This window comes from Phacochoerus africanus, chromosome 11 (assembly GCF_016906955.1).
Source record: "Phacochoerus africanus isolate WHEZ1 chromosome 11, ROS_Pafr_v1, whole genome shotgun sequence".
Classification (NCBI taxonomy): domain Eukaryota; kingdom Metazoa; phylum Chordata; class Mammalia; order Artiodactyla; family Suidae; genus Phacochoerus; species Phacochoerus africanus.
The window spans coordinates 112668590-112695875 of record NC_062554.1 but is presented as its reverse complement, the minus strand read 5'-3'; the positions used below and the strand labels follow the sequence as shown (position 1 = coordinate 112695875).

Genomic DNA, 27286 nt, shown 5'->3' with positions numbered 1-27286 from the left:
GCCGCCGCAGTTCCCCGCGCCACGCACGCCCGCTCCGCGCTCACCACCGCGCCCAGGGCTCCTGGCCCGGCCGGCACTTCCCCGCTCTGACGCCGGAGCTCCCTTCACACCAATGAGGCTCCGGCGCGGACGGGCCCCGGCCCTCCCCCAGGAAGGTGTGTCCCTAGTTTCCTCACCTGAAACTTCCGAGCAGGAGAAGCAGATCCCTCCCTCCCAGCCGGGCGGGGCGGCGGGGCAGCCGGGGCCTGTGCTGGGGACTGCCGGCCGGCGCCTGGGACCCGAGGGGACTCTCGGGCCGGGACAGCATGTGACACTGCCCAGGTGGGTGCCCTCCTCCCCCGCAGCTCTAGGCTCCGGGCGGGCGGCAGTAGAGCCCTGGCGGAGGGAAGGGAGGGGCGCGGGAAGGACCGAGATCTAGGCCTTCACCTTGGGACCAGCCCCCGCTGGGTTCCGGGGCGCAGCCTCCGGAAAGGGGGAGCTGGGCAGATAGGCAGAGTTCGGGGTGTGCGACCGAGTACCTTGGTCTGGAAGGGGAGGGAAGCTGGAAGAAATGCTCTTGCCTGGAAAAATTTGCTTCCGGCCTGGTCCCCGCCTTGGAATTGGGCACCCTGCCCCTAGATGTTCCCTGGGCCGGTAATCAGGGCTCTCGCTTCAAAGTCTAGGCCCCGGGGGGTGGGAAGATAACCCCTGTAATGAGGAATAACTGAGATTCCCTCTGTGGACGTTCTCCCTACCTGGAGATGTTTTGTCCTCTCCTCTTTCTTAACCAGGCCCGGGCCTTCCTTCCTTTAACTTCCTATGGATTCCTACGCTGCGTTATGTCCAAATTACACTCTTCCCTGTTAGCCAAGAAGCCTTAACCCCTAGAAAAGAGGACTCCTGCCCTGCCCTCCACCCTGTGCCCCCACATACGGGGAGTGCTTCCACAGCTTGGTTTTGATCATAACAGTGCATTCAGAACTTGGGGAAGTGGGAGGGGAGCTGTTCCAGTGTTGGGTCGGGGGTGCTAGAACACCCTTCTGAACTCTAATGCTGAGCATCATTTATAACCACTCACTGGCAAGACTATCCCAGGGAGTTCATCCCGGGGCCCTTGATTCTCAGATCTCAGCAGGGCTCCCCTTCCCGGATCTTGGATTCCAAAGCCAGCATTGCTGTCCTGTTTCCCTTGCAGTGAACTCTGGTCAGGACTCTTGTCAGATTAAGGGGAAAAGGTGTGTCCAACAGACAAGGGAGAGAGAGGGTGACTTTCTTTTCTAGCTTCTTCCCTCTGCTGCTCCTGCACTACAGCCCCAGGTCTTGCATCCTTGACTACTCCAGAAATCCCACCTCCTGGCTAACTATCTCCCGATGTGGCCTCTTGCTCAGACTTCCTGGTTTCTCTACACCTGGAGTGTGAAAGAGCCCCTGGTCGAGGCCCTGGCAAGAGAAGGATCCTTTGCTAACCAGTGTGTGGGGCCTGAAACTGGGGCCTTGTCCATGGAGGGAGTTCTGGGGAGGGCATGGAAGGGTGTCCCTTCTGCGTGAGACTGTCCAGCAGGAGAAATATTTGTCATTGTCCTAGTGGGGAAGAGAGAAGTCAGGAGATGTGCAAAGGAATCCCTGTTATCAAAAGAATACAGTGATTCTAAATAGAGTCAAGAATCTTTCTAGATTAGAGATCCCTAGAGTATAGGGCTACCCACAGTGTGGTGTGTCTGTGGTTGTCTGTGGCAGCATTAAGCACAGTGTCTGTGGGGTAGACAAGAACATGTCATTCATGGCGTCTGGATTGGTCAGTCACTATGCACTGTGGACAAGAACAGGATCAGTGTTACTCAAGTGGTGTAGACCCAAACAGATGATTTACAGCATCTGGTGTAGATGGGGGTGAGTCACTCACCATGTCAGTGGAGTGAACAGAAGCTGGTCATTTATAGTGTCTACAAGGTGGACCAGAACAAGGTCACCATCAGGATCTATGTTAAGGACACAAATCACTCATAGTCGCATCAGGGCCACAGGTGGGCTTGTGGGGTATGTGGCAGCATTGCCACTAATGATGATCTGTGTCAGCCCATGGGGTCTACAAGGCAGTGGATGATGTGATATTTTCAGACATTAGGGACTAGATAAGAGATATTTATTACAGTTTTCATTTGGATAATGGGGCTGTCCTAAAATGAGAAGAACACATGTCCTAGCAGTTAGTGGTCTAGAAAGCTAGTTTTATTTTGATACCTTTGTAGCACTGGGGACAATAATGTCAAACAGTGAATAAAGGCCTTCATCCAGGTAGTGACCTTATTTTTGAAATCAAAATGAGAACATTTTTTGATTTGATGGTTGCTTTTCCTGAGGTAGAATAGATGTGATACAGTATAAAGGGAGAAGTATTGTTATCTCAAGAGTATTCCAGTGATTTGTGGTGGAATTCAGAATATTTGAGGGAGTTCCTTTTGTGGCTCAGCAGTAATGAACCTGACTAATATCCATGAGGATGCAGGTTCAATCCTTGGCCTTGTTCAGTGGATTAAGGATCCAGCTTTGCCATGGGCTGAGGTGTAGGTTGCATACATGGCTTGGATCCCACATTGCTGTGGCTGTGGCTGGCAGCTATAGCTCTAATTTGACCCCTAGCCTTGGAACTTTCATATGCTGCAGGTCCGGCCCTAAGAGACAGACAGACAGAAAGAGAGAGAGAGTGAGAGAAAGGAGGGAGGGAGGAAGGCAGGGAGGGAGGGGGGAAGGAAGGAAGGAAGGAAGGAAGGAAGGAAGGAAGGAAGGAAGGAAGGAAGGAAGGAAGGAAGGAAAGAAGGAAGGAAGGAAGGAAAGAAGGAAGGAAGGAAAGAAAGAAGAAGGAAGGAAGGAAGGAAGGAAAGAAAGAAAGAAAGAAAGAAAGAAAGAAAGAAAGAAAGAAAGAAAGAAAGAAAGAAAGAAAGAAAGAAAGAAAGAGAAAGACAGGCAGACAAAGAAGGACAGACCAAAAAAAAAGGAAGGAAAGAAAGAAAGGAGGGAAAGGAAGGAAGGAAGAAAAGTACACATGCCCTTGACATTGGTTTAAAGAAGTAGTGTGATGGGGGAGGTAGGGAAGGAGGAGGGACATCTTTGAAATACAAATTTATGTCTGGTGACCAGAAATGGATATTTGGAGGCCTAAGCGGGGGCGGGGGGGTGGATATTGAGTTCTGTCACACACTATGTCAGTGGGGTGACTTGGAGCTTTGTCTTGAAGGAAATCTCTGCCCTCTGTGGACAAGGGCAGCCGATGCAAAGAAGACCCTGGTCTGGAGGAAAGCTAGATCACCACGGTGCCATGCTCTGTCTTTGCCTGCACTCATCACCCCAGTGAAAAGGAGGCAACTCTAACATAGTGGGGATAAAAACCTCTCTGCTGGTGGCTTTCTGTGACTAAACCCATGTTTTACAGATTTCCTTTATCACATTCTAGGCTTATCATACCTGATTGAAATAGGATTACTAGGACAGGACCAAGTATAAGGAAATGGAGCCTGAGCCGGTCACCACCAGTATTTCCAAATGAGTAAAGATAATGTTAAAAATAGTGTCAGTGGGCTTGCAGGAGACAGACACACACGTGTCACTAGAATGGCGCTGAAGGTGTTCATGTGGTACATGCTGTCGGTAGATATGACCTGAATATAGCAGATATATCATATGTATTTAGAGACTGCTTGTTTTGAGGACACGCCAGTGTGGATGGTTATAGGGCTGGGACAGTGTGCATACCAGTGAGGGGAGGCTACAGGTTTTTAGTCACAAGGTCTCCTTAGGCAGGTAGGAGCCAAGTTTTAGAAGGTGCTTATGGTGAGCAAGTATATCATTTAACATGTGGTTGGGAAAATAGGGTCACGTCACAGTATCATCTGTAGTGATTATAGTATTTTGTACTTAGGGCTGGATGTAGGGAGCAAATCACACACTGTGTCAATTAACTGGAAAAGAACATAAAAGTCCTTCTAGACAGTATGCTTGTGTTACTGGCCCTTTACCCCATATAGATGGTAACTGTGTCTATGAGGTGGCCAGGAGCTTGTCACATACAACAGCTGTAGGGTGACTGGGGACCTGCCTGTTTGGTTATGTCAGGCTCTCCTGCATAGAACCTGCAAGGGTGGCTGTGTGTGTGTGTGCGTGCACACGTGTGCATGTGTGCTTGTGCAAGCATGTATGAATGTGCAATATCTCAGCAAGACGGCAGGCGTTTGGGGTGGTGGGCTTCCACTTTAAGCCTGGGCCAGACAGGAAAAGTGTGAGTCCAAGTACAGCTGTGAGATTCATAGGCTCCCAGGGTCTTCTCTAGACTGATGACCTGACAGCTTTCTTACAGCTGCACTTCTGATTGCTCATGATAGACTGAAGTTAGGAGACCTTGATTTGAGTTTATCTGTACCATTTGCCCAGGAAACTTGGGCAAGTGTCTACGTTACCTGACCTTCAGTTTCCTCATCTGTAAATTAGGCCACATTTTCCATGTGTCTCTCAAAGTTCTTCCAGCAGCTAAATCCTGTATTTCTCTCATAGACATTCTCTATCTCTTCCTCCTGCTCTGTCTCCAGTAACACTTATAACTCCTGACATTTCTATTACGGTCAATGCTACCAATGCACTTTTTTTACTTTTTATGTTGTTTTGTTTAATCTTTATTAGAACTCCCAGTGGAAAGAGTAAATTATACCCTTTCTAAAAAGAAAAACAGGAGTTCCCATCGTGACACAGAGAAAACAAATCCAACTAGGAACCATGAGGTTGTGGGTTCTATCCCTGGCCTTGCTCAGTGGGTTAAGGATCTGGCATTGCTGTGAGCTCTAGTGTAGGTCACAGATGCAGCTCAGATCCTGCGTTTCTGTGGCTGTGACATAGGCCAGCAGCTATAGCTCCGATTTGATCCCTAGCCTGGCAACCTCCATGTACCATGGGTGTGGCCCTAAAAAGCAAAATGAATAAACAAACAAACATTGAAAAAATAAATTAAAAATAAAAATAAAGACAAAGTTTCAAACAAATTACATCCTTCTACAATTGCCTTAAAATTAGCAATACACAAAAAAGGCAGAACTAAAACCTGGATAGCACTCTTCCAATTCTGTGCTCTTCCTTCCTTCCTTCCTTCCTTCCTTCCTTCCTTCCTTCCTTCCTTCCTTCTTTCCTTCATGTATGCAAATACATCTTGTTGGGGGCCAGCCAAGCTTCAGGCAGAGGGGATTGAGCAGTTAATAGAGCAGTGTTTGTGCCTTCATGAAGCTCATAGTCTAGCCCAGAAAATAGACACTGAATGTGGAACTGCAGGTGCAATGAGTTTGAGAGAAGTGAAGGGTTCTCCTGGCAGAAGAAGAGGATTCTAGGCAGAGGAGGAGCATATGTGAAGGCCTATGGGTGACAGAGAGGGAGGTGAGCTAAAGGGAGGAAAAGCCAGTGGGTGAGGTGAGGGAGGTGCTGACAGGCCATGAGACTGCTGGAAAGGAAGGCAGAGTCCAGGATGTAGAGGGCATATAACCCATGATAGATATTTGGGTTTCCCCAACAGCAGTCAGAGGCTGCTGAAAAATTTAAACTGGAAGTGGGGCTTTTAAGAATCACTCAGATGCTGGGGTGAAAATGCCTTGGAAATAGGTAAAAGAAGCTGTGTGGAAGCCAGTGGCCAGCCGTGCCCCAGAGGCAGGAGCCTGGCTATGAGAGGTTAACAGCATGTCCTAGCCTCTAGCAACAGACATGGAGAAAAGTGGACTGACTTAAGGGGCACTTAGGATGTGGTGTCAGTAGGACTTAGTGACTGATTAGATACAGGGAATGTGGTCCAGGAGGGAAACAAGAATTTTATCCTGTAACTGAAAATATTTCCTGGAGTTCCCATCATGGCTCAGTGGTTTAAGAACCTGACTAATATCCGTGAGGACGTGATTTCGATCCCTGGCGTCACTCAGTGGGTTAAGGATCCAGTGTTGCTTTGAGCTGTGGTGTAGGTCACATATGCAGTTCGGATCCGGCATTGCTGTGGCTGTGGTGTACACCAGCAGCTGTAACTCTGATTTGCTCCCTAGCCTGGGCATTTCCATATGCCACCGATGAAGCCCTATGAAAAGAAGAAAAAGAAAAAGAAAAATGTTTCCAGAGCAGTTAGTATGGGCCAGGTATAGATAATTGAATAAGACAGATATTGTTCTTGATCCCATGAAGCTTACCACTTATTGTGTGAGATAGATAATAAATCAAAATACATGAGTAATCACATAATTAGAAGTGTATAAATGCTACAAAGGAGAAGTGAAGTGAACTCTAGTTGGTAAGTGCTATGAAGAGGGGTACCATAACCTTGTAAGAGGACTGGGGGAACTTGAGTTAAATCAGGAAAATATAGTCTCACAAATAACAAGAAAGAGCATTTCTAATGTCAAATTAGTGTCCAATGTAGTGTCAAATGCTGGCAAGAACCACAAACATCAGCATTCAGAGTCTTGTTTGGTGGGGAGATGGGCAGAGTGGTGCTCTAGAAGCCTGGTTGGAGGTAGGTGAGATGTGAGGACAGCAGGTGTGAAGAACTCTGTGTACAAGTTGAAAGATGAGAAAGGTATGAAGATGCTTAAATTCTGCTGGAGTGGTGCCATTAGAGAAGGTGAAGCTGTGAGAGAGATCATCCATAGCGTCATGGGGAGAGCTAATAGGTGCTTAGAGAGGACGGAAGGATGGGAAGAGGGAGGTGTGGGTCACTCTGAATTGCCAGAAACTGAAGCTCTTCCTCTCCATTGGTTTGTGAATTGTTTGTGAAGTGGGAAAGAGAGGCAGGAAGGTCAGAAAGGTAGCCAGCGGTGAGGGGAGGTGGCACAGTTGTTGGAGAGAAGGTGAGCGTTCTAAAATGAGGGGTACACAGTTTTGTGGACCTTGTTCAAGTGGGCACCCATTATATCTACTGTGGTTTTCATCTAAGTCTGGTTACAGTTCCACTCTACTACAGCTGCCTCTGTAATTGAAAACCAATATTTTGTTAATTAGTTACAGACTTTTCTAGACACTATGGGAAATAAGATGAGTAAAACCCAGACACCGTATAAAGGAGATTTCCAGTTTGCTTTAGTACCTCAGACACTGGCTATAATGGCTGGACCGATTTTTAATCCTGTCAGCAGCTTAGGAGGAAGATTTCCCCCTCCAGACACTGCTTCTCTGAGCGGTTAGCTCTAGGGTGTGTCATTCACAGTGTCTGGGAGTTATATGAGACTGAGTCACTCTTGGTGTCCAGAGAGTAGACGGGGAGAGACAATATGACGTGATACCATCTGGAACGTGATGGCCACTGGGACGCTTGGTACTCTTTGACAGCGGTCTTGTGCTCTAATTTAATGGTTTATTATCTGTCTCCCTTGACAAGACTGCAGGCACCATCAGGACATGCTCTTAGTTTGCTTTGTTCACTTCTGAATGCCCCACACTTGAAAGGATCACTTGGTAAATGTGTATTAAATGAATAAATCAATGATAAGTTTTAGCGGTGATTGCTTATTCTGTGAAGTACCTTTTGTCTTGAAGAATGACTGTAAATGGAACCAAAAAAATGCCCCACTCTTGTCCTTCATTGTCTGTCCTCTGATAAATAAAATCATAAGAAGTGATTTTAAAAATCTGTCTTTTGTTCCTCTCTAGGATTCAGCTCTGATGGAGGCTGAGGAGCCCCAACATGGAGCCCCGACTTCCATTCCTGCTGAAGCAGAATTCAGTGTTACCTTGGCAGCTCCCATGAGAAGCAGCCAGCTCCCTGCCTTGGATCCTGAAGCTGAGGAGGGCAAGGACCCATCCTATAAGTGGGCAGGGGGACACCCACTCTTGGAGACCCAACAGAGAGATGTGAATGACTATGCAAATGAGAGCATGACCTCCTTCCCCAGTGAAGCCTCTGCAGACATGGAGACTGACCAGGAAACCCTGATGGCTGAGCCCCGGGACACTCCAGAGCACAAGGAGGCAGTGCCCCAGAGCCTGGCAGACAGACAGGCAAGGGTGCCAGCTCCCCCAGAGCTCCAGACTGGCCCCAACCAGGGTGAATACCTAGACAGGGCCTCAATGTCCAGTGAACTGGGCAGAGGAATGGAGGTAGAATTTAGACCAGAACTCACTTCTTTGATACTGGAAACTGGACCAACAGAAGAGAAGGAGGAAACTTGCCCAGATACCTCTGCTCAGACCAGATTTGGTCCTTCCTGTGAAGACAACCCCACAGAGACCAGCCAGCAGCAGGACTTGGGAAGTGGAACCATCAGGCAGGAAGGTCCAAGGAGAGAAGGGCCCCTGTGTCTCCAGAAGGCCGAGGGGCTTGGGGAACAGGGACCAGAGAAAGAGGGACTTCAAGGGGAAGGAACTCTGAGGGAGGGTGTCTGCTCTGCTGGGCTTTTAGGGGAGCTGGAGCAGATGGGAAAGAAGGTCAATCGTGCAGACAGAGAACAGAGACAAATAGAGGAGCAGATTCAAGAAGATGTGATGTTTGCAAAACAAGGAGAGAGAGCGGGACCTAACAGGGAATTGGGAGATCTGAGTCATGGTGAGTGGGAGTGGTGGACTCAGGGCCACGGGGCTATGGAACAAGGGGAACAGAAGGGGTGGGAGTTGTCAGAGCCAGAAGCAAGTATCAGGGACGCTCAGGACGAGGAGACTCAAAGCTTAGCAGGGAAACCAGTGAAAGAAACTGGAAAGGAAGATCAGGGTCTACAGGGGAAAGTAATAGAGGAGCAGAAGGAAGAGGTAGGGTCCAGCGAGGAGGAACCAGGGAGTTGGGATGTGGACACCCTGGAGGGAGCAGAAGAGAGGAGTACAGAAGGAGAAGGGGAGCATGGTGGTCCTTCCACACTGGTGCTGGGAGCCCCTGGGGTCTCTTCTCCCATGATCACAATCCCTAAGGTGCAGACAGAGCCTAGAACTGAGGAACTGCCCCTCAAAGCTCTGACTTCTGCACTGGAGCCTACAGGATTGTCCCACCAGCCCATTTCTTTACCGAGTTCCTCTCCTGATGGGGAGTCATCTGACCAGCAAGAGGGATCTGAGCTGGGGAAGGGGACAGCATCCAGCCAGGAGACTGAGGTGGTCTCTGCCAGTACACTAGTGACCCCACCAAGGACACCAGATTCAGCCCCTTCCAGCCCTTCCGAAGTCTCCCCCGGCACAATTGGCTCACCATCTGGCAGCCCCCAAGTCACCTTTCCCAGTACAGAACCCTCTGATACTGCGTGTTCTCGAGAAAACTCCAGAGCCCCTGGACTGACCAGCAGCCCATCTCCCTGTGGGACTTCTGAGGATCCACCGGCTGCCTTTCCCAGCTTCCCCTCAGCAGGCCAGGCCAGCTCTCTGGGTCTGCTAGCTGGCTGTGCTGGGCCAGTCCAGCACCTGAGGAGCAACTCCTTTCCTGGTTCTCATGGGACAGAACCAACTCCGGACCTGGCAGGAAGATCGCTTTCCTTTTCCCACTCTGAGTTGCCCCAGAGGCCACCCAAACCTGCCATCTATGGCTCTGTGATCCCAAGGAGGGGCAGGAAAAATGGAAGAGACAATGGCATCATTCCAGAATCCTCCAGTTCATTACCCATTCTGGGCCAGGATGCTCAAGAATTCACCACCAAGCCAGAAAGCCCTGGCAGCCCCCATGGCAGTCAGCAGTGGGCATCCCCACATCACTCACCCTTTGCCCCAGTGTCCCCTGCCTGTGGCTCTTCCCTACCTTTCATCTCTGTAGATGCCAGGGTCCATGAACCTTTGCCCATGCCTCCCCCAGAGAAGAGGCATGTCCACCCCTCTGTGGTGGAAAGAGATGACCATCTCCATGCTGTGGTCCCCATGCTGAAGCAGGGGGGCCATCCTCCTCCACTGGCCCTAGGGTCAGGGCTACATGGACCCCCCAGAGGCCCACTCCCCCAAGTTCCTGACCCCCTTGTGGCAAGGCAGCACCGACCACTGCCCTCCACCCCAGACCCTCTTCACCATACTCAGACCTTGTTTACTCCCAGGCAGAGATACAACAAGCCATTACCCCCAACTCCTGACTCGCCCCACCCCCACCATCCTCCGGTTTCTTCTCCCAGCAGCTCAAGGATCTACAAGCCTCTACCCCCTGTCCCTGTCATGGATCCTCCTACTGAACCACCCCCATTACCCCCAAAGTCTAGGGGGAGGAGCAGGAGCACTCAGGGAGGACTTGTGCATTCAGGGGATCAAGCCAAGACAAGGCCTGTTTGTCAAGAGTGGACAGTCTCCACTCCCCATTCTGCAGGACGCACCTCCTGGCCTCCAGCCATGGGCAGATCAACAGACTCTTTGGTTTCCACCAGTAGGAGTAAGAGTGAAGTGCCCCCTGGCATGGCTTTCAGCAACATGACCACCCTTCTAAGTCCCTCTTCCACAACCACCTCCTGGTCTCTGGAGGGCCAGGGACCAACTTCTGAACCAGGATTCTCAGAAGAGTCTGAAGTCCCTGTCAGAGGACCTCTGAGAAGAACAGCCCCTCAGGAAGGAGCCAATGGCCTGAGGAGGTTGGATCTGGGCCAAGCAAGGCAGCCAGAAAAACCCAGCCATCCCCAACTGGAAAAGTCATCCAGCTGGCCCCACAGACGTGAACCAGGGAGACCACCAGAGGGCAGCAGTGGGAGAGATGCCATCCACAGTGATGGGTCAAATAAGCACAAGGACTGGCACCGGCAAGGCCTGCGCAGACCTTCTATCCTACCTGAGGGCCCTTCAGGTGAGCCAAGGGCAAGGACCACAGTGTCCCTCATGTCAGACCAAGCTTGATCCAGCTCTTCCCCTCTCATCTTTCTTCTGTCCCCCAGGCTCTTCTGCTGGCTTCACTCACACACCCAGCCCCAGCACAGAGGAAAGTCCTTGCGAGCTTCTCTGAGTTCATGGTGATGATCTTTCTTCTCCTTCCCCTCTATCTCCACCCATCACCCAACCATGGTGTTCTTTTCTCACATACCTCTCTTTCCCAAGGTTGTTCTGGGCCCCCACCCCCACTGCTTTCCAGTTACAAGCACCTGCTTGGTGTCCTTCCAGGAGTAGAGAAGACATCTTCTACCTGTCCAGTTCACTTTCTGGCGTGAGGGATGGGGACAGACTTGGACCAGTGTCCTCAAATGCTTTCTACACTGACACTTCCCTCTCTCACAGATTCCCAACCGAGCCCTTTTACACATGCCTCCCTCCATCCAGATGCCTCCATCTTCCATTCTAGATCTTACATTCCTTGCCCATCTCTGAACGCCTCTGGGATATTGCAGTTACTTTACCCATTTCCATTTTCAGACACAAGAGGCCCAGTCATGGAAAAAACCCCTGGCCTTTCAGACAGCATTGTTTTTAGGTGAGTTACTCTCTCTTCTAATGGATACATTCATATTCTCTTTTCTTAGGATACTGAGATTTTCATTAGTTGACCAAGGTTCTAGGACCCCATCTCTTCCAGAGGTAGGGAGGGGAAAAGACATACAGTAGGATTCCAAGGTAGGGAGATGTTTTATCTACCTGGTTCTGTCAGCTGAGTCCCACTCTCCCATCTCCCTAAGCCCTTGGCCATGAACTGAACTTCCTGTAAAAGTTCAATATGGCATCCTGAAAAGCTACAAACTACCCAAAATGGGTCAGGCTGCCACTTGCCTCACTAGGGGATTTGGCCCTTATATTCCAGTACATGCCCCAATAGTTAGAGACTGTCTTATCTGTGATCACCTGGCGCTTCTCTGTATCTGATGGCCAGCAAGTACCACAGAGCCCTTCTTTACTCTGCAGGGAGAAAAAGCCGAAGGAGGTGATGGGAGGCTTTTCAAGACGCTGCTCCAAGCTCATCAACTCCTGTGAGTACCTTGAAACAGAGCTGTGGACCTGCATTTGTATTGTGCCCAAAACTGGAGAGGGGTTCCTGGCTGTCAGCAGGGAGGTGATGATACCTATAGGGGGAAAGAGTTACCAGGAGAGCCAGAAGCAGCTTGGTGGTCTGTGCCTCAGCTCCCCATCTCCCTAATTCTCTGCCTCTCCCACGCTTCTTCATCCCTGTAGCTCAGCTGCTTTACCAGGAATACAGTGATGTGTTTTTGAACAAAGAAATTCAGAGCCAGCAGCGGCTGGACAGCCTGACAGAGGCTCCAGGACCCGCCTCCCCCCGGCAGCCCCGGAAGGCCCTGGTCTCCTCAGAGTCTTATCTACAGCGCCTCTCCATGGCCTCCAGCGGTTCCCTTTGGCAGGAGATTCCCGTAGTACGCAACAGCACTGTCCTGCTCTCTATGACCCATGAAGACCAAAAACTCCAGGAGGTACCCAGCAGGGAGGGGCTGGGTGGGGCTGGGCAGCTGCTGCAGGAGGGAAGGCAAGGCCTCATCAGCTCCCATCCCATTCATATCTCCTATTCACCAGCACCCCTACCACACACTCACCACACACCTGTGCATACCACGACAGTGGGTCATCCCCATGCTGATGGGTTTGAATTGCTTCCTGAATATCTCCACCATCCCCCACTCCACCTACTCCACCTACTCGTGACATCGGCCATTTACTCCCATTGGTTTGGGCTTCTAGGAAATGACCACACCCTTGAGTTTGTTGGAGGTGTGTGGAGTTAATCTAGTTAGTCTAGCTTCAGGCTAGACTAAAATTTCCCTCTTCTAACCAGGATTTCCATCTGTGCTGGTTTTCTTCTTAACTAAGGCACAGGCAGGGGGTTTTATTGGCTCCCTTGAAGAATGCCCCTTGCAGCTGTCCTGTGGGTCACTGGCCTCCAGGAGGCCTTTAAAAGACCATCAGTCTCTGCTTGGTCCTTACTCCCAAGAGCAAGACTATAGTAAAGCTCTGATGTTAAGTTACTGTCACTAGTATGTTTTACATGGAGAGCTCGTCTCAATAATCAACCAAAAATATGGATTAAAAACCTTTCTTTCTGGGAAGACAATAAAGCACAATAGAAAGACAATATAAATGACTTTGACGTGAAGCACACTTTAATATTTAGCTATTTAACTATTTAACTTTGGCCAAATTACTTGATCTTTCCAAGTTTCTGTTTCTTCATTTGTAAAAAGGTGTTGCAAAAAATAACTTGGAGAAGCAAAGAAAATAGGTTTCTAGTACATAGTAATCAATCAAAAATGTTTACCACTTTATTTTTGTTAATTGAGGTATAGTTGATTTACAAAGTTATATCAGTTTCAGATGTACAAGATAGTGTTTCAGTATTTTATATTCATTTAAAGTGATTACAAAATAATGGCTATATTTCCTTGTGCTATATATCTTTCTTGCTCATTTATTTTATACAAAGTAGTTTGTATCTCTTAATCCCCTGCCCCATCTTGCCCCTCCCCCTTTCCTCTCCCCACCAGTAATGCTAGTTTGTTCTCTGTATCTATGAGTCTGTTTCTGTTTTGTTATATATTTGTTTGTTTTATTTTTAGATTCCACATATAAATGATAACCTAGAATACTTGTGTTTCTTTTTCTGACTTACTTTACTAAGCATACCTCACTCTAGGTCCATCAGTATTGTTGGAAATGGCATAGTCTCATTCTCTTTTATGGCTGAGTAGTATCCCATTATGTATATGTGCTACATCTTCTTTACCCATTCATTTGTTGATGGACGCTTCCATGTCTTGGCTCTTATAAATAATGCTGCTATGATCATTGGAGTACATGAATCTTTTCACATTAGCATTTTCATTTTCTTTGACATATGCCCAAGTGGGATTCCTGAATCATATTTTTAGTTTTTTGAGGAACCTCCAGGTGTTTTCTATAGTGACTACACTAATTTAAAATTGTGCCAATAGTGTACTAGTATTCTGTTTTCTCCATATCCTTGCCAATATTTTTTACTTGTAGACGTTTTGATGATAGACATTTTGACAAGTGAGATGATATCTTATTACTGTTTCAATGTCTATTTCTCTGATAATTAGTAATGTTGAGCATTTTTTCATGTGTCTCTTGGCCATCTGTATATCTTCTTTGGAAAAATGTCCACTCAGGTCTTCTGTCCATTTTTAAATCAGGTTGTTTTCATTTTTTGACATTCAGTTTATGAACTCTTTATATACTTTGGGTATTTACCCTTACTGGTCATATCATTTTCAAATATTTTCTCCCATTCACTAGGTTGTATTTTTGTTTGTTGATAGTTCCCATTACTATGCAAAAGCTTTTAAGTTTAATTAGATTCCATTGGGTTTTTTGCTTTTTTTTATTTTGCCAAATCAAAAAAAAAAAACTATAATTTATGTCAAAGAGTGTTCTGCCTTTATTTTCTAGGAGTTTTGTGGTTTGGGGTCTTACATTTAGGTCTTTAATTCATTTTGAGTTGATATTTATTGCAGTCCCTACCAAAATACCTATAACATTCTTCGCAGAACTGCAACAGATAATTCTGAAATTTATACAAAACCTCAAAATACCCCAAATTACCCAAGGAATCTTGAGAAAAAAAGAACAAAGCTAGAGGTATCTTGCTCCCTTACTTCAGACTATACTACAAAGCTACAGTAATCAGAACAGCATGGTACTGACACAAAAAACAGACACATAAACCAATGGAACAGACTAGAGAGCCTGTTAATCTATGACAACATTGTACAGTGGTGCATTAATGTACAGTAAGTGGTGCTGAGAAAACTGGACAGCTCCATGTAAAGTAATGAGATGAGAATATTTCTTCACACCATGCACAATATATTTACTATAATTTCAAGTCCAGTTGACCTGGGTTTGATTCCTGGATTCACCATTTACTAGCTGTGTAACCTTAAGCAAGTTGTATAACTTCACTAAATCTCAGTTTCCTCATGTAAAACTCAAGGATAATAATGCCTACCTTTCAGAGTTGCTGTGTGTTTAAATGAAATAACACATGCATAGCCTTTAGCATAGTGTCTGGTACATAGTCTGACACATATTAGTGCCATACTCTCCCCCTTTCAGAAGTGAGAAGGGGTAAAATTTCTGCCAAGAGGACTTATGGATAAACAGTGCTTATACCAAGTCAAACAGAGAGGTATATATTTCTAGATTTTCTGAAGCTCAGATGTGGGGCCGTTGTGCTGACCTCAACTTTTAAAGCACATGGACATATTCAGAAAATTACTCATCTGTCCATATTTATGGACCAAACAGTGGGGAGATGATATAAACATGAGCTCTTTCACCAACTCCAGTATGCTAAGAGGTCCACCAGGTCTCCTGAGCCAGCTATTGTCTCATGTTTCTGAGAAATAAAAAGCCTCTATGTTTATATACCTGTATTTCTTTCCTAAAGTAGCACTTGTGGGAGAAGGGCTTTCATTGACTCCATTTCTTTTGACTATCACAGTATCTTTGTGATGAGAGTCACTTTACCTACACAGACCGGAAAACTGAGGTTCAGAGAGGTTAGATGAGCCACCCTAAGTCACATAGTCAGTGAATGTTAGAGCTAGGACACAGGTGAACCTTTAGTGTCCTGGTTCAGTGTTGTATGTAAGTGTCACCCAGTCATGTCATTAGTTATCTAAATCATCACCAAGGGGAGAGAGAGTGTGAGTGTGTGTGTGTGTGTGTGCGCGCGCGCGCATTCGTGTTCTTTTCTCTGCCATGTATCTGCCTTGAAGCTGCATGCTTGGATGAAGGAAGAGCATGACTAGCAGAGCTAGAGAATAGGGCTCTGAGTCAGTGCTCCCCCTGCTGGAACCTCCAAATAATTGCACTATTTCCATTAAACCTCAAAGCACCATCTCCTTCTCAGATAGCCTGCTTCCTTCTGCTTCTGACCTCACATTACCTTCGTCCCCTTAATTTGTTCCTTTTTAAAAGTCCTCTGGTTCAGTAAAGAACTCCATCATTCACTTAGTGACAAAACTCAAAAACTGAGGCATTAGCTCTGACCCTTCCTCCTCTTTCAGCCCCCAATTCTACTAAATAACCAAGCTCTTCCAAATCTCCTTCCTACATAATTATGAAATTGTCTTACTTCTCCCCATCTTCATGGCTATTTAGGTCTTCACCTCTCATGAGGCATTACTATGACGATTTCATCGTTCCCTTACCCTTTCTAATCTTTTCTTCATACTATGCTTAGAAGCATCTTTATAGAAAACAAATTAAATCAAGTTATTCCCTTACATAAAACCTCTTTTTGTTTTTCTATTTTCTTAAGTATAAACCATTTTACCTTGTTCACATAATCCTCTAGATTTCCTCTCTGGCAGCTTCTCCAGCTTCGTCTCCTGCTACCATTTCAGCACACTTGGCCCAAGAATACTCAATTTGAATTTGTCAAAAGCATCTTTTTCTCTTCCATCTTTGAGGGTTTGCACATGTTATTTTTTCCCTCAGCTTCAAATGTCCTTTCTCTCTCCCCCCTGATATCAGGTTAGGTTCTGGTGTGACTGTAAGCTCTAAAAGGGTCTGTCTTCTTTACCACTCTACCCCTAAAACATTCCGCAGAATATTGGACAGAGGTCCCTGTACTACACAGCAGGTCTCCATTGGCCAGTCATTCCAATACCACAGTGTGCATATGCCAATCCCAAACTCCCAGTCCACCCCTCCTCCCTCATTTGTCCCCATTGGTAACCATAAGTTTGTTTTCAAAGTCTATGAGTCTGTTTCTGTTTTGCAATAAGTTCATTTCCCTAAAACATTACAAAGTGGTTGGCATCCCCCAGGGATTCAATAAATGTTTTAAATTAATCTTCCTCCTCACAAACCTCTCAGGCAAAATTTGAGCTGATTGTGTCAGAGGCCTCATACCTGCGCAGTCTACATATAGCTGTGGATCATTTCCAACATTCTGAGCAGCTGCGGGCCACACTTTCCAACCAGGATCACCAGTGGCTCTTCTCTCGTTTACAGGATGTGCGTGATGTCAGCACCACGTGAGTTTCCCCTTCTCCTAAATACCACTCACTCAGCCTCCTTCTCTAGCTTGTAAACCTTTCGAGAGTTTTTTCCCTCTTTTCAGAACTCTGTCCTTGCTCTACCATGATTCCCAACGGCTGTAGGGGTAGGCAGAACAAAGAGAGGAGAAGGTATGTCAGGGGATGGGAACATTCATTAAATGGATAAATGAATGAGAAATGCTTCCTGGGTAGAGGTTCTGGATGTACCTGTGGGCAGGCCCTGCATTGGAGACCAGGTGGGAAGCATCTAATGGTCAGGAAAATAATCAGGATCAAAAGAAGAATGAGAAATGGAATATTAGGACCAGAGATTTAGATCAAGAGGAAACTAGGGACAGCATTGGAGAGAACACTAGTCTAGCAGGGGCACAGAGCTAAGGACAGTAAATAAAAGTTATTGACTGATGGAAAGAAGTTATAAGCTCAGGGCATAGCAGGGGCCAGGTGACTGCCCACTGGAGAGCCACATGTCTCATGAGTCTTAATTCTGTACAGGTTCCTTTCAGACCTGGAGGAGAACTTTGAGAACAACATCTTCACCTTCCAAGTGTGCGATGTGGTCCTGAACCATGCCCCCCACTTCCGCCGGGTCTACCTGCCTTATGTCACCAACCAGACCTACCAGGAACGCACCTTCCAAACCCTGCTGTGAGACCTGACCCCCATTCAGTCCCCATATGGGCCCTGCAGTGACCTTGCCCTAAACTCCAAGACCCAACCCAGAGTACCATCTCATATTTTTGTACCTGCTCTGTGCTCTCAAGCCCCACCCCACTTCCAGATCAGGTGCCCTCAGCCCTCATGCCTGGGACTCCTGTGCATTGGATCCCACCATTCTTTCCCAACCTGCAGACATTATACTGAGCCTCCACTCCCCAAGACCCTGTGTTCCCCAAGACCCCTCACATCTCTCCTCACCAGAGGCTTGCTGCCCTGCAGGAATAACAACAGCAGTTTCCGAGAGGTCTTGGAGAAGCTGGAGAGTGACCCCATCTGCCAACGCCTTTCCCTCAAGTCCTTCCTGATTCTGCCCTTCCAGCGTATCACCCGTCTCAAACTACTGCTGCAGGTTTGCAGACCCCACCTCAACCCTCTCCCCTTAATTCAAAGATCGGTTCCTTCCCCTCCCACTCCCCACAACCAGCAGACAATGTCAGCATCCGCCCCCCCACCCCACCACCCACACCCTTCTCCCTCAGAGATTTTTGCTACTAAAATTTTGTTTCTGAACTTCTCTCTAACCCACCCCCAATCCCCTCTTCCTGTTTTCCCATTCCTTCTTTCTATCTGGCTCCTGCCTGCTGTTCGTCCTGTAGAACATTCTAAAGAGAACACAGCCCGGGTCCTCAGAGGAAGCAGAGGCCACGAAGGCACACCACGCCTTGGAGGAGGTAGGCAGCTGCCCCCCCCACACACTTTGGACCCCTGATCGTCCTTCACTGAGAACTCTTCCCCTGCCCCAGCCCAGGACTCTAGAAAGCACAGGCACCTGCTAATGGTGTCCCTCAGCTACCTCACTGCACCCACCAACCTTCTAAACATACATACCCCCACAGCCTCCACTCCCACATGAAAGACACTCCACACCAAGGAACTATGGTCTCGCTACCACAAGCCCCAGATGAAATCTTACTTTCCATGTAGCCCAGAAGTGTTCTGTTAGGCCATACAAAGTATATGATTATTGTCCTACAATGTTACCATGACGCTGCCCTCACTCAAGTTGAGGCTGGTGGAAAGATTAAAGCTGTCACAGCCAGATTCCAGATTTCCTGCAGGGGACTCTAACATGGTTCTCTTCCTCTCTCCTCCCCTGGCTGAACACTCAGCTGATCCGAGACTGCAATAACAATGTCCAGAGAATGCGGTGGACAGAGGAGCTCATCTACCTGAGCCAGAAGATTGAGTTTGAGTGCAAAGTAAGTTAGTCCCTTGGGTCCCCACCCTGCTTTCTTTAGCAAATATCACAGGTCATCCTCTAACAGAACCATCTTTCTCACAGTAGCCCTGTCTGTTTCCTCATTTCTGCAAACCTTCTGTTCTGTCCTATGTCTGGGGTACCCCAATGCCTGCTTGCATCTCCAAGATGTATCATTAAGTAAAAAAGGGTGGTGCTATGTGTATTCTATATAACATCTTACCTTTGGTGAACTGGGATGCATATCTGTGTATGTATTTGTTTCTGTCTACATAAAGAAACTCTAGAAAGATACTTAAGAAATAAAGGACAGTGGTTACCTGAGGGAGAGAGTGTGCGTTAGGGAACTGGGCAGACGAGAGAGAACTTTTGGGGAGTTCCCATTGTGGCTCAGTGGAAACGAATCTGACTAGCATCCATGAGGATGTAGGTTTAATCCCTGGCCTCACTCAGTAGATTAAGAATCCGGTGTTGCCATGAGCTGTGGTGTAGGTCACATACGTGGCTCAGATTCCGCGTTGCTGTGGCTGTGGCTATGGTGTAGGCTGGCAGCTGCAGCTCCAATTCGACTCCTAGCCTGGGAACTTCCATATGCCGCAGGTGTGGCCCTAAAAAGACAAAAAAAAAAAAAAGATATATTTTTGGTGCTTGAACCATTCAATATTTTATCAGGCCTCCATGTTGTCTAACCAAAGCAATACAATATTAAATCCAAATATAGGGCTACAATCTCTCATCCAAATACAAATTTAAAATAGACATTCCACATCAAAATTCGGAACAGGGACCATCCTTACCTCCCCAGAAGAGAAGGAAAATCCCTTATTTATCTATATATTAACCGTAGTCCACTCTTCTCATCTTTACCCAAGCTCCACTCTGGGCAGACTCCACTTAGTTCTCTTTATTCTCATCCCGCTTCTGATTCTGACTGGAGCAGTAAGAGTTATAATCAGAGACAGAAGAAATGTGAGAACTGCCCTAGGCTTTGAACTTCAAAGAGACACATCGTATTGTTCTCTGCTTTGTTTCTTCACACACCCTGGTTGGATTCCTCCATCTCATCTTCACTTCAGGCTTCTAGGGCTAAGCTTTCTCATAGAGTCACCATATAGGTTGGACCATGGCACCTTCCACTTGCCTGAGCTGTGGGCATGGGAGCCACACCACAGTAGACAATGGTAGTTAGATGGTTCAGAGAGAAACTGAGTTTAGTGGATGGGTTATGAGCAATGAAGGAGGATGAGAAAGAGGGAGTTGTCAGTGATGGGACTTATAAGGAAGAGGCTTGGTGAGGCGGGCAGGACTCAGGCTTGCCCTGTGTGTGACACTGTCTTCTTTCTCTTCCTTGCTCTGCAGATATTTCCACTCATTTCACAGTCACGCTGGCTGGTGAAGAGTGGAGAGCTGATGGCCCTGGAGTTCAGCATCTCCCCAGGGCTGCGGAGGAAACTGAACACGCGGCCAGTCCACCTGCATCTCTTCAATGACTGTCTGTTGCTGTCTCGGCCCCGAGAGTCAGTGACTAGAATGAGAGGCCAAAGCACAAGGGGAAAATGGGATGAGGCAAGGGGAGGGACTGAAAGGGACAGAGAAAGGTCATGTTCTTACAGGAACCCTTCTCTGTGGCTCACGCCAGGGAGTCCAAGTCATGGCCTCGAGAAGAGGAAAAAGGTCCAAAGCAAACAAGGGGATCCTGCCAAATTATATCCCATGGCAGGACCCATACCAAGTTGTAGACACAGGGCAAAATGCAGCACATTGGCTTATCACATGTGTAGGTCAGACTATTTGTGCTTCTTTGGGCTAGGCTCAGCCTAGAGATGCTTAGGCCTCAGAAGCTCTCTATTCATTCTGTTTCTAAAACTCTACAATGTGAAGTATCCATTGCACTGGATGTGTGGTTTTCCAAGTTGTTGACAAGTCCCCTGGGACTCTGGAACTACCCTCCTGGGAGAATCTTGACCCCATCTTATGGTTTTTCTGAGAATTTTCAGGGCGCAGATGCTAAGGACAGGGATTTTGAATTTTAAAGATAATGTAAGTGGATGAAGTATGACAACCCTAGAGTCAGGCTGATTCATATTTTGCAGGGGAAGCCGATTCCTGGTATTTGACCATGCTCCCTTCTCCTCTGTTCGAGGGGAGAAGTGTGAAATGAAGCTACACGGACCTCACAAAAACCTCTTCCGGCTCTTCCTGAGGCAAAATGCACAGGGCACCCAGGCCGAATTCCTCTTCCGCACTGAGACTCAGTGAGATGGGGCTGGGCAGAGGAATTGGGGGGTGGGAGATGGGTGAGGAGGGGAGAACCACCTGGCAAGGAGGTGGGACCAAGGCACAAAATGTGTCTGGAAAACAGCCACAGCACTGTTTAGTCCATTGTGGACTGGGGAGCATCCAGAGAGAATCCCTAAACCAAACTCCTAGAGCTAATAGAAGCCTTAGAGGAAATGGGTGGGAAAGGGTACAAAGATGCTATCTCTACCCAGGCTTGGCATATATTTTATACTCCCTTTATTCAAGGAGGACAGAGTCTGGGAGGCATCAGAAAGGAGATGGACTAGTAGGGAGTAACTAAAGCATTGGATGATTGACATACATGTGTATAATGCCCATGTGCATAAGCCAGACATTCCTATGTGTCCTAGGCTGATGGACATAAATGTGAATCAGATGTAAATCAGATAAGCACTAGGGTGCCTTCACCTTTCTTTCTTCCCATCTTCCAACCCAGTCCTCTGTTAAGCAAAATCCATAATGTTGAGAACTTTGATTTGCTTTTTTTTTTTTTTTTTGGTCTTTTTGCCATTTCTTGGGCCACTCCTGTGTCATATGGAGGGTCCCAGGCTAGGGGTCTAATCGGAGCTATAGCCACCGGCCTACGCCAGAGGCACAGCAACGCGGGATCGGATCCACGTCTGCAACCTACACCACAGGTCACAGCAATGCCGGATCCTTAACCCACTGAGCAAGGCCAAGAATCAAACCCACAACCTCATGGTTTCTAGTCAGATTCGTTAACCACTGAGCCACGATGGGAACTCCTGCTTATCTTTTTAATAATAATAATTAAATACATTCATACATACATATAACATGAAAAGTATTAAAAAAACAATATCTATAAAATCAGTACACAGTACCTACTATAATGAACAGTTGTAGCTATCATTGCTGTTACAAAAGATATAGAAACCCTCTTTAAAAAGTTTGACATGATACCTAATGGTCTAAGAATCCTCATGTTGTAGACACTTTGCAGTTTTGTCCCTTGGAGGATACTTCAGGGTGGGATCAGTAACGTCTGTCCTTGCTTATGGAACAGCGGTGCTGGTACAGTTGCAAAATGTCGCCTAAGTAATCAGATACAGCCTCCTGTTCTTTGTTTTATGCTTTGGGCAGCATCTTCCTGGAACAGTAATAGTGTCAGTTCTCAGTTAACTCCATCATGTTTGGAAGAATAGCCCAAGACAATGCAAAAAACTTCAGACACAATTTCATAATTAGGCTTGAATTATAGTACATCAAAAGAAATGATAGCAGTATCTCCCTGATCTAGTTATGATTACAGAATAAATTTCAACTCTTGAGATACTTGATTGAAGGAAGGTGGGCAGAAGAGTGTCAAAAAGTATGTAGAGTGATAGAGGGAATCTAAACTGTGATGAACATTTTGCTTAGTACACATCCAAAAATGGAAAATCTTCATGTGCATAATTGACAGTTGACTTTATGCCCCACATTGAACTATATGAGATGCCATAAAGAGGATAAGCTTGGAAAGAGAAGGGGAAAGATAAAGGGTGACAAGACGTACGAACAATGCTGTCAAATTTCCATCCAAGTGGGGTCCCGTTGACTTTTGTCCTAGGTATCAGTGAACTAGACCACTTTCTCCCATAGTCCCTTCGCTTCCCCATCATCGGCCCTTGTCCTACACCCCCAGAGCTGTAGTCGAAGCCGTGACCCTTCTTTGTTTCCTCAGAAGTGAAAAGCTTCGATGGATCTCAGCCTTGTCCATGCCAAGGGAGGAGTTGGACCTTCTGGAGTGTTACGGTGAGTGAAGGTCTAAGAGGGGGAACAAAATGGCAGGGTCAGAAGTGTCCTTTGGATGCAGAAGTTGAGGAGGGGGGATGTAATTGTGATGCTTCTATTTACTGCTTTTGTCCAAAATTCAAGGTGTGAGGCTGGCTACTGGAGCTTAAACACCTGCTTAAAATTGCTCATTAGCATGGCAATGCTTCTTCCCCACCATACACTCCCTACCTTGGTCAATAGTTTGCTATTTTTAAATATTTTCCCCTTTAAGTCTATCCTGCCATTATTTTGCCTAGATTTTACTGATTTGATGGTTTTTGGGAAAGAGGGAGAGAAAGTAGGTCTGGAGTGGGAGTTGGGGAGGAGAGCAACACAATAGATTTGTCCTGACCACACCCCTTCTTGTACAAGATAACCCAAGACATTGCCTCCACCCCAGGCTTCCAGGCACCCATGGGCAATCACAGGCACACACATTCAGAGTATGTCTGCATTCATGCTAAGACTGAACTTCTGGAACTCACTAAGCCCTCTAGTTGTCCTCCAACATGAATTCCCTCATTCCTATCTAGAGAGGAACTGCATTCAAAGGAACACTGGGCCTTTAGTGACTCAAAAGAACAAACACATACACGGAACTTTGGAAAAGGAAGTAGGAGAACCAGGCTGTAAACAGCTGTGTTAACTTGTTCAGCGTGTGATCCATCTGCTGGGCTTCAAGTCCCCAGTAGGTAAGGAAGGCAGGATAATTCTTCTTCCTTCACTGTGACCTTGTGAGTGGCAGAAATGGACAAGCTTTGGAAAAACAAGTACAGATAACAATGCAGTGTTCTGTTTATTTTCTAAGAGAACCAGTGCAGTGTGATAACATAGAAAGAGCCATAAACTCATGTATGATAGAAGGCTGTGGGTCAGGCCTACTCTGAAGCTTGTTTATTTTGAACTTCAGAGCTATGGACATTTTCTCTGGTTTACAAAAATATTAGAAATATATAAAATCTATAATTTTCTGGAGTCCCCTTGACCAACCCAGTCATTGACAGGTGAGAAAAGTGAAGCTAAAGAACATTAAGTGCCTTTCTTGGGTCACACCTGGAAGCCCACTGATTCAGCCTCTTCTACTGCCACATTTTGTACCATGAAGAGAATAAATAATGAGCATAAACTGAGAGTTTACAATGTAGTTAGAGAGGCAGAACAGAAACAGGAAACAATTAGGTAAAAGATAAATGGTTTATCATAGACAGAATCCATTGAGGACTAGAGGACCAGGGAAGGTTTCAGTGGGAAGACAGGTCTTGAGCAGAATCTCCATTATGTGTAAGAATGAGTCACTCCAAGGTCATCAGAACCTAGTTCTCAATTCATCTTTGCTGGAGAAATAGAATTTTTGATTCCTTTCAACTCTGGCATTTCTGTTTCCTTATCAACCATTTTGTTCCCTGGTAGAGGGTGAGGATTTATCTAATTGTCTCTCTCTTCTGTAACTTTTAGCAGTCCAAAGTTTCTCGCTCCCAAATGCTCCCAAGCTCCCGCCTCCACCTCAGTTTCTTCTTCATGTTCTAGTCACCCACCTTTCCACTAACCTCACTCATGCTCTTCTCTTCCAAAGACTCCCCACAAGTTCAGTGCCTTCGAGCCTACAAACCCCGAGAGAATGATGAGTTGGCGCTAGAGAAGGCGGACGTGGTGATGGTGACCCAGCAAAGCAGTGATGGTAAGAGGTAGAATCCAGGAGAAGCATGTTGGGCCTTTCAGGAGGATGTCTTCATTTCCTTGGGCTGCTAGGAAAGTACCACAAGTTGAGTGGCTTAAAACAGTAGGGACTTATATATCATAGTTTTGGAGGCTACAAGTCCAAAGTCACAGTGTTGGCAAGGCCATGCTCCCTCTGAAGACTGTAGGGGAAGGTTCATCCTGGCTTCTTCCAGCTTCTGATGGCCCCAAATGTTCCTTGGCTTGTGGCAATATCACTCCAAGCTCTACCTCTGTCTTCCTTCTGTCTGTGCTTGTATGTGTCCAAATATCCCTCTTCTTATAAGGATACCAATCATGTTGGGTTAATGGCACACTTAAGTATGACCTCATCTTAACCTGACTAATTACATCTGCAACAAGTCTCTTCCCAAATGAGATCACATTCTGGGGCACATGGGGTTAGGACTTCAACATGAGTTTGGGGGAAATACAGTTCAACCCATAAGAGTGGAGAGAAAGGTCAAGAGTAGGCACTGTAGACTGTGCTAGAGCTAGGGCAGCCAGGGAGAGGGTACTGGGGAGCTGGATTTCCCAAGTCTCTTTAGCCTTATAACACAGAAGAGTTTGCAGGAGGGAGGTTGGGGAAATTATTTGTGAGGATTTTCCAGGTGATTCTTCTTCCCATCCATCCTGTGCTCATAGGCTGGCTGGAAGGTGTGAGACTTTCAGATGGGGAGCAAGGCTGGTTCCCCCTCCAGCAAGTGGAGTTCATTTCCAACCCAGATGTCCGTGCACGGAACCTGAAGGAAGCCCACCGAGTCAAGACTGCCAAACTACAGCTGGTGGAACAGCAGACCTAGCTTCTTTCCGGGAGGAATCCCCTGAGATTAAAGGCAAGATGTCCCTGGACAGGTCTGACCCCGGAACCCGGCAACAGAGGCCTTCTGTGGACCAAGAACTAGACCTTCAGAAGTCCAAGGACAACATTGGGAGCAACCAGTTGCTAGTTCCAGGCCTCCTTTTTTTGTTCTTTGTGCTTGGTGGGGGGATTTTGGCGGGACTTTGCACTGGACTCTGGGAACATTTTCACATAGGAGAAGGGGTCACTGAGGCTTCAGCCAGGAAACTTGACTTCTACCTGTAGTAACTTAAAAGTTTTCTTCCGGAGTTCAGATTTGGAGCTGACCAGAAGCTGCCATATCTTAACCAGAATCGGACCTCAGTCCACTGGAGGGAGCTGTTTAAGGGAGATTGACACAACAGATGGGAGGGTAAACATGGTGACCTTCAAGGTATCTTCCAGCTCTGGAAATATTCCATAATTGTGGGCATGAAGTCAGTGCCCGCATCTCTGAGATCTGTGTCTATTGTGGCTATGTGAGGGTAATACCCTCACACTAATAAACTTGGCACTTGGCACTTCTCCAAGACATTTTCTTCCCGGATTCCTGAGCCCTGCACAAAATACAGGACAGGGAATCCCATGAGGATTCCAGGCTATTTGCCTGGGTTATGGCAGCAGCCAGTTCTTTTCTTTGACTCCTGAGAGTCTGGGCCACCCTTCTTCTTGTTATAGGCTCAGAGAATGTATAAGGAATTACAATTAATCAATAGGTCATGAAAACCCCTTTTTCTAACCTTCTTTTTTACAGAACCCACAAGGTAAGGTCTAGGCTAGTCTGGATAGGTTTGGAAATCCTACTCAGACCATTCATGCTTTTCTATTTTTTGACTTGAATTACGGGGGTGGTGTCTTCACAGCTGTCCCATCCTCTGTGTGGAGAGCAGCATGGTGGTAATGCAGACAGTCCTAGCATCCCACTCAGGAGACCTCACCTTCTGTTACTGCATGGCCAGAATGTAGCCTGTCCACGTCTCGGTTTCCTTAAATGTAAAATGCAGGATGGAACCAGGTCACCCCCGAAGTCACATCCAACCCTATGATATGTGATTCTTTATCTCCCATCAGGTTGCCTTCTCATTTGGAGAACATCACCCTTTACATTTTTTTTTTCTCATATCGAGCCCTCATACAGCAATGGTACAGTCATCTTTTAAGCTGGCTCATTGCAGTCCTTCCCTGGACATTCTACCACCCTGCTTTGCCTTTAGGGGGCCTCAAAAGTAGAATTGCATTGCAGCTTTGTACAAAGGTAAGAATAATTCTATAAACTTTGTCCTATGCCCAATTAATGATGATATAACTGAATAGTATCACGTTTGATAACACGCTTTGTTTTCAATCCATCCTAAAGTGCAAATTAGGAGTTCTTGTTGTGGCTCAGTAGGTGAAGGGCCTGATGTTGTCTCTGTGAGGATGTGGGTTTGATCCCTGGTCTCACTAGGTTAATGTTGCTGCAAGCCGCAACATAGGTCACAGATACAGCTCAGCTCTGGTGTTGCTCTGGTATAGGCCTCAGCTGCAGCTCCAATTTGACCCCCAGACCGGGAATGTCCATATGATGCAAGTGCAGCCATAAAAAAAAAATTAATTAATTAAACAAAATGTCAGCTTGCTGAATTTTTAGAAAAGTTATCACTGTAGTAATTAAGTTTGGGTTAATACTACTTTAACCTGAAAAGGCTGAACTGCTCAAAAATCTAAAATAGGGATGATTTAGAGCAGTTGGACTGAGATTTTTCACTATTTCTACAAAGCTAGATTGTTATTAGTAGTATGTGATATATTAATATGTATATATTATGTGTAAACTAACAACTGAATCTTCTTAAGAGT

At 46.6% G+C, this 27286-nt stretch overlaps 1 protein-coding gene across 1 annotated transcript; it reads left to right on the top strand.

The window, feature by feature from the left end:
- The first annotated feature begins 197 nt into the window (after positions 1-197).
- ARHGEF5 (Rho guanine nucleotide exchange factor 5) lies at positions 198-25972 on the top strand. The gene is made up of 15 exons (XM_047753381.1): positions 198-321; positions 7639-10717; positions 11278-11335; positions 11761-11825; positions 12028-12281; positions 16708-16868; positions 17388-17540; positions 17832-17961; positions 18209-18283; positions 18722-18811; positions 20170-20327; positions 20904-21065; positions 22799-22869; positions 24464-24568; positions 25252-25972. The coding sequence occupies exons 2-15, from the start codon at positions 7651-7653 to the stop codon at positions 25407-25409; spliced, it is 4707 nt and encodes a 1568-aa protein (XP_047609337.1). The 5' UTR covers positions 198-321; positions 7639-7650; the 3' UTR covers positions 25410-25972.
- The last annotated feature ends 1314 nt before the right edge of the window (positions 25973-27286 follow it).

What these genes read in the sequence shown, in the direction of transcription:
- ARHGEF5 (XM_047753381.1), top strand. Translation starts at nt 7,651, where the DNA reads ATGGAGGCTGAGGAGCCCCAACATGGAGCCCCGACTTCCATTCCTGCT. An exon ending in CTCCAAGCTCATCAACTCCT is followed by an intron (nt 11,826 to 12,027) that starts GTGAGTACCTTG and finishes TCATCCCTGTAG; the next exon opens with CTCAGCTGCTTTACCAGGAA. An exon ending in CACACCACGCCTTGGAGGAG is followed by an intron (nt 18,284 to 18,721) that starts GTAGGCAGCTGC and finishes CTGAACACTCAG; the next exon opens with CTGATCCGAGACTGCAATAA.